Source organism: Megascapheus bottae, chromosome 20 (genome assembly GCF_031878675.1).
Source record: "Megascapheus bottae isolate mThoBot1 chromosome 20, mThoBot2.hap1, whole genome shotgun sequence".
Taxonomy (NCBI): domain Eukaryota; kingdom Metazoa; phylum Chordata; class Mammalia; order Rodentia; family Geomyidae; genus Megascapheus; species Megascapheus bottae.
The window spans coordinates 3,470,883-3,483,668 of record NC_143528.1 but is presented as its reverse complement, the minus strand read 5'-3'; the positions used below and the strand labels follow the sequence as shown (position 1 = coordinate 3,483,668).

Sequence of the window (12,786 nt, the reverse complement as noted above, 5' to 3'; positions counted from 1 at the left end):
TCAAGTGGTAGAGCCCTAGCCACCTCCTATAATTATCAGATATCCTTCTCTCTCTTTTTCCGTTTCACATGAAATAGTCAGCCATCCTCTTTTCTATTTTAGTTTTAAGACTCCCCCTTCCTACCTTTCAGTTTTCAACTTTGTGGTTCATGGCCTGTGTTTCCCTCAGGCTGTTGATAATACTGGGCTCAGGTAGAGCTCAGGCAGGAACACTTCTTTCAGAGCTCTTCAGGTAAGTAATGTGAGGTTATAGGATTCATCAGTTGCTTTTTTCCAATGACTTACTCTTCCAAAATGGTTTTTAGTGCTAACTATAAACTACCAGGACCTTACATAATGTGGTATATTTACAATCTGAAGATATATCACTTATCTCAGGTCACAAATTAGTCACCAATTATTTCATCATTGTATTCTCATGTATTTTGATGCCATTTCTGGATAATATGAATTTTGGAGTTCTTTTTCTTAAAGTTTTCTCAAATGCTATTTCTGCAGTCAACCTGACTGTTTGAGTCTTTTTTTTAAAACTTCTTTTTGCTTTGTTTTAGTATTGTGACCGTAAGGTTTGTAAAGAAATACGATACCTTATAAACTATAAAGCGTGTAATGTTACCAGAGATTGCAATAACAGAGGGGTAAGTCACAATAATGTTCATTTGAATAATACTTTTAACACTTCAGTGAGCAATTGGGAGATTAAAATAGGAAGATTATTTGCATTTTTGTCACCCTTATATTTTGTGGTACGATTTAGCAACCTATAATATAAAAGGGAAAACATTTCAAATAATAATAGACATGTACAATATTTGTTACATAGGTGAGGGTGGGTGTACCATAAGGACAGATGGCTTTGTGTTGTTATCATGGAAGGAAAATTCTTTTTATCTGGAGAAGACAATATTATATAAAAAAAGTAATTAGAATGTTAGTCTTGCTAGTCTATTTAGAGCCTCAACTGTCTTGAAAAATGAGTAAGAATTATGGCAGGCTATTGGTAATTGAAATGTATTTGAGTCTGTCTGTCATCAGAACTGGAGTGGATTTGGCAATGGGTATTTTGTCAAGTATGGAAATCTCAGAAAATAAGTGAGTTTGAGGTAGAAAATGAGATGTTTTGTGGGGATTGCATAGACTTAAGTACTGATAATAAGCTCTCTCTTTTATAAAAATGATCCTGCTTTTTAAAAAATTCTAGTGGTGCAACAACTTTGACCATTGCCACTGTCCTGAAGGATATACCCCTCCAGAATGCAAAACAATGAGAGGAGCATTTGGAAGTATTGATGATGGTCATGCAGTCCGAACGAAAATTGGTTAGTGTCCTTAAAATGGCATTAATTAAATATGACATGTAAAAAATGAATTGTAGTAATCCTAGCTACTCAAGAAGAGCTGAGATCTGAGGACTGACATTTGAAGCTAGCCAGAGTAGAGAAGACCTTGAGACTCTCATCTCCAATTAAGAACTGTAATGTGGGAAGAAGAGCTAGGCTCAACTGGTGGCCCTGGGTATAGAAAGCTCAGGGACAGTGCCTGATAAGTAAGAAATAAACAGGAAGTATAGCAAATAATTACACTGCCCAATTTCCTTTTGAGGTCTTTCAAACTAAATAGCTATGGAAATTTTCAATAGACTTCTTTATAGTTAGATATCACAATATGACCAGCTTTTCAATTTTTTCAATGGTGGTAATAAGGATTGAACACAGAGTCTTGTGCTTGCGAGGCAGGTGCCCTAACACTTGAGCTACACTTCTAGCTGTTTATTTTAGAGGTGAGGGATCTTGCCCTATTGCCCAGGTTACACTGGGCTTTGATTGTCCTATTGTTGGGACAACAGGCACATACCACTTAGGCATTTGTTAAGATAGTCCTGTGAATTTTTTTAATTTAATGTTATTGTCAAGGTGATATACAGAGGGGTTATAGTTACATTCATAAGGTAATGAGTACATTTGTTTGCTGAATATCATTACCCCTACCCTGGTTTTTCTCCCACTTTTCATTTTCTGTTCCCCCTCCTTCTAATGTGAAGTTCATTTCCATCATATTGTCTTGTGAGTATTGCTGCTGCATTCGTTCATCCTTTGTCCTTAGTCCTATATATAAATTATGTAGGCCATATTATTATATATTCTTTAGGCACACAAATTTAACACTTTAAAGAAAAATATAATAGAAACAATTAAATGAGTATTTCCTATGTATTATTACAAAACACAGGCCATGCCCCTATTTGACTTACAATATAGTCAAATATTCTTATTCTTCCCCCTGCCCCTGCCTTTCCTTTTCCTATTTCAAATAAACAAATAAACATATGTACAATATATCAGGTAACAAAGTTGGGTGCAGTTACAATATGAGAATAAACCATTGGGACAAAAAAGAAGGAAGAGAAATAACATAATACATTTAGAACATCACACAAAATAAAGCTCTTGTTTCCATAGCCTAGAGTTCAATTCATTTAGTCTTATTCTATATGACGTTATGTACATAGGTTTTTGAGCTATTGTAATCCTCTGCTAGGAACAAGAAATTCTTTTCTTCTCCTTCTTTTTTTTTTTCTTCCCATCCTGGGGCTTGAACTCAGGGCTTGGGCACTGTTCTTGAGCTTTCTCAAGACTAGTCCTCTACCACTTGAGCCACATCACCACTTTCAGCCTTTTCTGTAACTAGTACCGAGGACTCAAACCCAGGGCTTTGTGAATGCTAGGCAAGCACTTCACCACTGGGCCACATTTCAGGCCCACAGAAATTTTTTTATATGTTTTATAAAACTGCCCCTCCCTTCCTTCCTTCCTTCCTTCCTTCCTTCCTTCCTTCCTTCCTTCCTTCCTTCCTTCCTTCCTTCCTTCCTTCTTTCCTTCCTTCCTTCTTTTCTTCCTTTCTTCCTTCCTTCTCCCCTCCCTGCCCCCCTTTCCTCTCTTTTGCATTTTTGATTACAGGATACCTAATATGTGTATCCATTGGGCTCTGTGATTTTACACAAATGCATACAGTGTGAACTGAGCAAATCTGACTTCCATTTATCTACTCTAAAGTGCTCCATATTGCTTCTATGCACTATTCACCTGTACTTTGTGTTCGTGTGTGTGTTTTACCTTCTAAATATGATGCTAAACACGGACTACTTACCTTTCCCTGTGTGGCTGTATTTTGCTTAAGACAATTTTTAGCTTCCCTATAGACCACCTAACTAATTTGATCTCAAGTTAGACCAAACTACCTAAATTAACTAAAATTTCTATTTTACTTTACTTTCTTACTTTGTAACAGGTAATAATCTTTTCCTTATTACCATAAAACACAGTTCTTATTTCTGTCTGAGACCTCACTAGAAATACTGTTACTATGTTCATGTTATACTAACATTCTGTTTGTGATTCTTTATGTATTTTATAAGATGTGGGTGGTCTCCCCAGCCTTCCTCTTTTTTTTTTCTCAGCCCTTGCCAGAATCACTCTTATAACATTTGCATTTCTGCATTTCTATAGATGGTCCCTTGATGGGAATCGAGGCCATCTTCAGAATGAACTTTGGAGGTGCTTCACTCTTTGGCAATTGTTCAGATCCAATATCAACTCCATCATTTAATATATTTGTTAATGGTTACAAATCACTTCCACGTACTCAGTTCTGTGGGTGAATGTGTGTGTATTTGGACACAGAAATATATACACATATATACATATCTATAGCATATATACATACTATAGATATATAGATAGATATATACATGCCACATCATTAACAAGTGCCAGTATCTGCAGGGTGAATTGACAAGTTGTAAGGGGATTAAATAAATGTTTGCAAATACTGTACAATCTAAGAAATCTTTATGTAGTTAAAGATTAAAGGCTCAAAACCCTAGCAAAACACTAGGAACATATGTAAGTGTGTACATTCATTTTTTATTATATTAAAGACAAGAATGGAATATTTAAAGTTTGAGAATAAAGTTGATAAACTATCCTCTTCAGTTTTTCCTTTAATTAATTCAGTCTCTGACATTAATTTAAAATTGATATTTTCCATTCTAGGCTATTTTGAAGCAAGAAAACCTGTTGTCCCCAAATTCAATCTTCAGCTCATCTTCTACATTTCTGTACCAGTGCTTGTCGTTATTATTATTGGTTTAGTAAAGCAGAATAAAATAAGAGAGCTTTGCTTGAGAAGAGAAACTGAAACTGATAGGTATATATGTATATATGTGCACATATATCCACTGTTAATTTATTTAATAAGCTAAAAAGCAATATTCATCTAAGGGAACAATATCTAAGACTACAGTTAATGTAATAGAAAGAGAGGCACAGGATTACCATTCAAAGAGGTTTGATGTGCATGCAGCATCTTTAAATCTTAGTTATCTGAAATAGGAGATATGTTGGCTTATAGTATATTGGAGAACTACTTAGACTTGTGGTCCCCTGACTTTGACAAATTTGCAATGTGGTCCAATGGTCTTTTATTAGAGAGCTTGCAAGAAAATGATTAAATACAAATCATCAAGCCATACCTTGAACTTGCTCTTACAGTATTTATTGTCCTAAATTTTGATGTTGCTCATTTGTAAAGCTAATGTGCAGTTAGAGAGATGTGTAATTAGAACAATTAAATTTAGTTTTGTAAATCTTGCATATAAAGCTGTTATCTTAAATGATTTCGTTTCAGAATTCTTGAAATAATTCTCTGTAACTTTATGAAACAAGACCCAACAGTGGCTTCCTCACGTGCACAATCTTTTAGGTATATTCATGTATCAAATCACCATATTATTGGTCATCAGTTACACAGATATTTAAACGTGGCATCGAATTCCTTTACATAATTTGCAGTGTTTTGCCATAGAACTGTTTTCCTCTTATTATACTTCTGGGATTGATAGGTGAAAAAAATACAAAATTGCTTTATTATAGTAAGAGGAAAGAAATGCTTAGAAATATTTGGGAGAATTAGGTTTTTTTTTTTCTAGGAGAACTGCAAACTTATTTAAGAAAGTAAAAATAATTTAGTGCCAAGAAATAGAGATGTTTACAACTTGTTACCCCAAATCATTTTTTAGCTGGTTCAAATACACAACCTTTTGGGCCCAAATTAAAAGTAAATTCATAAAAATGATTAAATATATACTATGGGTTGAAAACAATATGCATGAAACAAAACTCCTTGATATTATTCAATATTTGTATCATGATTGTTGGAGTGTTCCAAAATTTAAATTAGATTTTTAACTATTACATAAAAGCATAAAACTTGTACATCTTAATGGGGTAGCATATGCTGTTTTGATTAACTGAATATATTGGTTTGATGAATTAAGGATTTTACACAGTCAGGGGCTGCTGAAACAAATATGGGCTTAAAACTAAGAATACTTTCTGGGCATTTGTGGCTCACATCTGAAATTGTAGTTACTCAGGTGTCTAAGATCTGAGGATTGATGTTGGAAGCCAGGTTTCTCAAATTGGAGAGAGATTTTTATCTCTGACTAATCAGTAAGGAGCTGAGAATGGAGGTGTGGAGATGTGTATAGTTTTCAAATGATCATTTAAGTTTCAAATTTAAAGTTCTTCGCAGTTGAAAACAAACTTTCTTCTTTTTTTTTTGACCCAGGTCAGAATACAGCAATACTGACAGCAAGATATCCTCCCCTGAAACGTATGTGCTTTTTCATGGAATAAATCACTCGATATCCCACGTACTGATTACCATTTACAGACACCAGATGATTAATTTATAATGAACACATTTATATTTAATATTCTCTATGGATTTGCTCTCTAGCCCATTTGAAAATAATGAAATGACAAACAGAACTGGATTGCAAAGCTTGTCAGTTAGCATCTCTATCCCTGACCCATCTGAAGGAAAGATGTTAGTGATACATGTGTACCAGCAACTAGAAGCATATAAAATGTGACCTATTTTCTTTAGCATTGAGAAAGCGCATGTATGTTTTGATGACAATTTACTGTAGTGAAAGATGATGATTGTTGTTGAATTCGATTTGTTTATATTTTATTGAAATTTGCACTTTACATTTTCCTTAGAGTTATTGTCTTCTGTTTGTTGTGTACCCTTGTTTGGTTTAAGTCCCAAGAGGATGCTGGTCTTGTAGAATGTGTTCAATCCTATAGTTTGGAAAGCTTAAGAAGTATTGGTCATAACTATTTGGATGTTTGATAGAATATTGACATAGATCTATCTAGTCCTGAGTCTTTCTTTGATGGGAGACTTTAAATGTCCAATTTCTTTCTAATTCAGTCTTGGTAGATTGCAATTTCTAGAATTTTTCTATTTTCTCTAGAGTATCTAATTTGTTGCCATATAATTGTTTATGTTATTGATTGATGATACTTTTTTATTCCTTAGGCATCTGCCATAAGGCTACCACTTTCATTTTATTAATAGCATTCAGTAGTTGTAAAAAGAAATGGGTTTCACTATGACACCTTCATGTATGAATATAATGTACATTGATGATATTTGTTCCCTCTACTACTCTCTCATTCCTCTTTTCCACCCCTTCCCATACCATATGTCTATGCATTCTTTTGGGAGAATGCCATCTCTCTGAATTCAATATATGAGAGAAAAAATGTTGCTGGTCTGCCTGATTTCACTTCACACAGTCACATCCATTTTCTTGCAAGCAATCTGATTTTGCTCTTCTTAATGTCTGAATAAAGCTCCACACATAACCACACTTTGTTTATTCGTTGCTTTATATCTAGACTCACTGAATAGCTTATTTGTGTAAACTTTATTTTCATTTCTGATTTTATTTACTTTAGTCTTTTTATTCTTTATTTTTAGCTAAGGGTTTTTCAACTTCCTTTATTTTTTTCCCCAAGAATCAGTTCTTGGATTTATTGATCTTTTTCTTTTCTTTTCTTTTCTTTTTTTTTGCCAGTCCTGGGCTTGAGCTCAGGGCTTAAGCACTGTCCTTGGACTTTCTCAAGGCTAGAGCTCTACCACGTGAGACTCAGCACCAGTTCTGGCTTTTTTCTATGTATGTGGTACCGAGGAATCGAACCCGGGTCTTCGTGCATGCTAGGCAAGCACTCTACCACTAGGCCAAACTCACGGCCCCGATTTATTGATCTTTTATAAGTGTTTCCTATTTCAGTTTAATTCCATTCCTAACTTTTTAATCTAATAACTTTGTATTTACTCTTTTCTTCATCTCTCTCCTATTAAGGAATGGTCTCTGGATTCATTTGAAATCTTCTTTTTCTATTGTTACCTTGTTTTTCTTTCTCAGAACTGGTTTGGCAGAAGTGAAACTGGGGCTCATATGGTAGAACACCAATCTTGACAGAAAGAGCTAAGGGACAAGGCCCTGGAGTTCAAGCCCTAATACTGGCACAAGAAAAATATCTGAAGCTATTCTTAGTGGAGCTATGGCTCCATTAGTATAGAACCATGCTTGGACAAGTAGGGTGCTGGTTTGGAAAGATTTGGGGTTCATACACTAACAGAATACCAGATTCATCAGCCTGATATGATTGGTGTTAAAGGTTTTCAGCATATAGCTATTCATAACTGTGTATGTGTGTGTGTACGTTATAGTTAGAATGATGAGTGCTACTTCTTTTATATTTAGATTAAAATTATTTTAAATATTGACAATGTATTTTCTAAATACACATTACTGAAATGAATATTTTTCAGATATGGATAAATACTGTGCATTTTAGGAAGCCACTGATATTATAAAACTAAATGTATCTGCAGTTGAAGTAGAAGATAATTGTTCTGTCTAGGATTAGTTCTCATTTAAAAAGGTTTTTTTTTTTTTTGACAGTCCTGGGACTTTAACTCAGGGCCTAGGCAATATCGAGCTTTCTCCAGACTAGTCATCTACCACTTGAGCCAAAACACCACTTGCAGCTTTTTCTGTGTATGTGGTACTGGGAATTGAGTCCAGGGGTTTGTGCATGGTAGGCAAGCATTCTACCAATAGGTAACACTCCCAGCCCCCATTTAGTAAATTCTTGCTCCTCAGTCACCCACCTCTTTTCAATTAATTGAATTAGAAGTACAAGAAGCTACAAAAGAGCAACATTGGCATTTGGCTTGTCTTTTGGTTTCTTCTCCAGCCACAGTCAGACCACAATGAACACTGTGAACTCTGTTAACCAACAAGAAGACAGTGCCAGATAGTCATCAGAAATGGACCTGATGCAAGAAAAAACCCCCAATATGTCTCCCTCTTTTCTGCTGCACTTCTGAAGGACTGAACTGTGAAGTAATAAAACATCTGTGCCTGCATTTTCTGATTCATGTCTGGTACTTTTGTTGCATTTTTACTTCGAATTTCTACCTGTGCATTATAACTCACATATGGAAAAGGATCAAAAAATATGCGAGAACACGTTGAGATTGTCATCTTATGAAGTTTAACTGGGATAGCCTGTTCAGCCTCAAAACCTAAGGTTAACCTGAACCTCCCTTACTCAATCTGACCTCCACATTTCCTTCAGAGCTCCAAGCCTCTACTGAGTCTGTAACTTGTCCTTGTAGTATTTCTTCAGCTAGGATGTGGATTCAGACCTTCATTATGGGTATGGCTTGTCATCAACATCTGAATTCCTGTTTTAGTATTCTTTGATGGCTGTTTACCAAATGTAGATTTCCCTTTAGGGCTAGTTACCTGTAAAACCTTTCTCAAAGTTGAGCCACAGCACTACTTCTAGTGTTCTAGTGGTTAACAGGAGACAAGAGTCACATGGACTTTTGTGCCCGGGTAGGCTTTGAACTGTGATCCTCAGATCTCAGCCTCCTGAGCAGCTAGGATTATAGGAATGAGTCACCACGTCCAGCTTCACCAAATTTTAAATAGGTCAGGCCACATACTGAAATGAAATGTACCTCTGATACTTAGCAATGGTATGACAGAGGCAGTTGATATTAGCTCAGGAGAGTGGCTTATTAAAATTTTAGAGGTTGGGAAAATTCATTAGCCATGGTGGACATTATTTCAATTTCAATAGATTTGAAAGCCAGTAATAAAAATTGAACATTTTTTAATTAGAATTTACTTTTAGCTTTGTTCTTAGGCTATGGTTGTGGTTGTTGTGTCTTTCACCCTATTATGGTGTCTGACTTGCAAGTTTTCATAAGAATATGAAATGGTGGCTTGAAATTGGCCTTAATTGAAACTGATAAACTTATCAATCTTGCTCCTTTCTTGTCCCCAGACAGTCACCTAAGTAATATCTATAAGCACTCACTGTCTCTGGAGAGATCTCAACTTTTATTTTAATTGTCTGGATAATGAATAGTGGAGTTTCAGTTACATTCGTCAGGTAGTAGGTATAATACTTCTCACATATTGATATTCCTCATATTTTTGTCCCCATTTCCCTCCCCACAGCTCCTCCCAATCATCTTGTTTTTCACACTTCCCTTTCCTATTTCAAATAAACAAACGAATATACAATATACCAGCTAACAAAGTCAGATATAGTAACAACATGAGATTAACCATAAGGGCAAAAAGAAGAGATGAGAAATAAAATTAAGAGCAATGATCACACAAGATAAACCTCTTGCTTCCATATCCTAGAGTTCATTTCATTTAGTCTCATCCTATATGACCTTATGTATCTAGGTTTTGTGCTATTGTAATCCTCTGCTAGGAGAGTCCTAAATGTGTACTAATTATTACAAATGAGGGAAACCATTGAGCCTATGTTCCCTTGGGTCTGGCTTACTTCATTCAATATGATTTTTTCCAAGTCTTTCCATTTCCTTACAAATTGAGTGATGTCATTCTTCTGATGGCAGCATAGAATTCCATTGCATAAAAGTACCACATCTTTTTTTTGTGTTTATATGCCAAATTTTCTTTTTTGTAAAGAATTTATTAACTTTGATTTTTACATATTTTAAATGACAAGTTTAACATACAAGTGTTCAAGGAGGGAATCTCTATTTACAATCACTGGGACTTAGTATTTAGAACTTAATCACAATTAGGCTAAGGGTTTGTATGTCATAGAAACATATTAATTTATGAAATGAAACATTATGTCTATAGAGTCATAGGTTTTTATGTCTATATAGTTATGTTTGTATTTCCATTACCATGTCCATAGCTTTGGGTATGCAGTTATTGAGTCCTCGCTCTTGTACTCTTTAGATTTAATAGCCACATATTAAGGATACCATGTGCCTTTTGATACTTAGGTCTTCACTTGTCTCACTCAACATGATTCACTCTAGATTCATCCACTTCCCTGCGAATGCCATTATTTTATCTTGTCTGTTGGCTATGTAGAATTCCATTATGTATATACCACATTTTCTGTACCCATTCATCTGCAGTAGGGCATCTGGATTGTTTCCATTGCCTGGCTATTGTGAATAGTGCAGAGATGAACATAATTGAGCAGGTGTCCTTATAATATCTTGGGTCATGATGTTCAGGATAGATGCACAGAAGAGGTATGGCGGGATCGTAGGGAAGGTCTATTTTCAGTTCTTTAAGAAACCTCCACACTGCTTTCCAGAGTGGCTGAACTAGTCTACATTCCCACCAGCAGTGTAGTAGGGTTCCTTTTTCTCCACAACCCCACCAGCAACTGTCATTGTCTGAGTTCAAAATCTTGGCCATTCTTGTTGGGGTACGGTGGTATCTTAGGGTTGTTTTTATTTGCATTTCCTTTATGACCATAGATGATGAACATTTTCTCATATGTTTTTCTGCCATTTTAATCTCTTCTGATAAGTCTCTTTAGTTCCCTTGCCCATTTAGTGAATGGTTTATTGGATTTTCGGGGGATTAGTTTCTTGAGTTCCCTGTAGATACTGGATATTAAGGATCTGTCAGATGTATTGTTGGTGAATATCTTTTCCCAGTTGCTTGGCTGTCTCTCTACTTTTGCAATTATGTTTTTGTCTGCACAGAAACTTTTTATTTTTAGGTAGTCTCATTTATCAAATCTCTCTCCAATCTGTTGTGACCCTGGGATTCTGTTCAGGAATTTCTTGCCTGTGCCTATGAGTTCCAATGTCTCTCCAACTCTATCGTGTAGCAGTTTCAAGGTTTCTGGTCTGACGTTGAGGTCTTTGATCCACTTTGAGTTAATGCTTGTGCATGGCGAAAGGCTATGGTCAATTTTTAGTTTTCTGCATGTGGCTGCCCAGTTTTGCCAGCACCAATAATTGAATAGGCTGTGTTTGTTCCACTGTGTTGGCTCCTTTGTCAATCCCAAGGAGTTTTTGTTATTCTGGCTCTATAGTAGAGTTTGAAGTCTGGTATTGTAATACCACCAGCATTGCTCTTTTTGCCTAGAATTGTTTTGGCTATTCTAGGTCTTTTCTTGTTCCATATGAATCTTTGGATTATATCTTCAATTTCCGTAAAGAATGTCTTTGGGCTTTTGATGGGGATTGCACTGAATTTGTATATCAATTTTGGCAGTATAGCAATTTTCACTATGTTGATTCTCCCTAGCCATGAGCATGGGATATCTTTCCATTTCTTAGTGTCCTCTTTAATTTCTTTCATCAGGCTTTTGTAGTTTTCATTGAATAATTCCTTTACTTCTTTGGTTAAGTATATTCCTAAGTATTTTATTCTTTTGGGGGCTATTGTGAATGGGATCATTTTCTTGATTTGGTCTTCTGTTTGTGTATTGTTGGTGTACAAGAAGGCTACTGACTTCTGAAGGTTAATTTTGTATCCTGCCACTTTGCTAAAGTGGTTTATTAATTCTAGAAGTTTGGGAGTGGAGTTTGTTGGGTCACTCAAGTAGAGGATCATGTCATCTGCAAATAAGAATAGTTTAATTTCCTCTTTCCCTATGTGGATTCCTTTGATGTCCTTTTCTTGCCTTATTGCTCTGGCTAAGGGAAGTGGAAGTGGAGAGAGTGGGCATCCCTGTCTAGTTCCTGATTTTAAGGTGAATGGTTCCAGTTTTTCACCATTTAGTATAATACTGGCTGTAGGTTTTTCTTATATGGGTTTCAGTATTTTGAGGAATGTACCTCTTATTCCTATTTTCTCTAGTGCTTTCAACATGAATGGATGTTATATTTTGTCAAATGCCTTCTCCGTGTCCAGAGAAATTATCATATTATTCTTATCCTTAGCTCTATTGATGTGATGTATTATATTGATTGATTTGAGAATGTTAAACCAGTCTTGCATCTGTGGGATGAAGCCTACTTGATCATAGTGTATGATTTTTTAAATTTGTTTCTGTATTCTATTGGCTAATATTGAGGAGTTTTGCGTATGTGTTCATAAGAGAAATAGGCCTGTAGTTTTCTTTTTTTGCTGGGTCTTTCCCTGGTTTGGGGATGAGAGTGATATTAGCTTCATAAAATGAGTTTGGTATTGCTCCTTCTGTTTCTATATCTCGGAAGAGTTTCAAGAGTATAGGTGTTATTTCATCTTTAAACATCTTGTAGAATTCTGCAGTGAATCCATCTGGACCTGGGCTCTTCTTGGTTGGCATTTCCCTGATTGCTTCCACAATTTTGTTGTAAGAGATTGGTTTGTTCAATTTGTTTACCTCATTGTTATTCAGTGTGGGTAGTCTATATTTATTTAAGAAATCATCCATTTCTACTAGATTTTCTTGTTTCTTTGAATATAGGCCCTGGTAGTACCTATTCATTATGGACTGAATTTCTTGGGAATCAGTTGTGATTGTTCCCGTGGGGCCTCTAAACTTGTTTATTTGAGTCTCCCCTTTCCTTTTTTTGATTAATCTTCCCAGGGGTCTGTCTATTTTGTTGACTCTTTCAAAGAACCAA

The 12,786-nt window shown here is 35.5% G+C and overlaps 1 protein-coding gene across 2 annotated transcripts in view; it reads left to right on the top strand.

The window, feature by feature from the left end:
* LOC150049085 (disintegrin and metalloproteinase domain-containing protein 5-like) overlaps nt 1-8,289 on the top strand; it is a 53,081-nt gene extending 44,792 nt beyond the window's left edge. Inside the window, exons 17-22 of one of the 2 annotated variants that reach the window (XM_090353886.1) lie at nt 552-638; nt 1,202-1,319; nt 4,053-4,206; nt 4,687-4,761; nt 5,629-5,673; nt 8,118-8,289. In XM_090353886.1, the coding sequence (XP_090210012.1) occupies nt 552-638; nt 1,202-1,319; nt 4,053-4,206; nt 4,687-4,761; nt 5,629-5,673; nt 8,118-8,181 (543 nt within the window). In that variant the 3' untranslated portion in view covers nt 8,182-8,289. The remainder of the gene's footprint in view (nt 1-551; nt 639-1,201; nt 1,320-4,052; nt 4,207-4,686; nt 4,762-5,628; nt 5,674-8,117) is intronic. The other variant, XM_090353887.1, reaches the window with a different exon arrangement.
* The last annotated feature ends 4,497 nt before the right edge of the window (nt 8,290-12,786 follow it).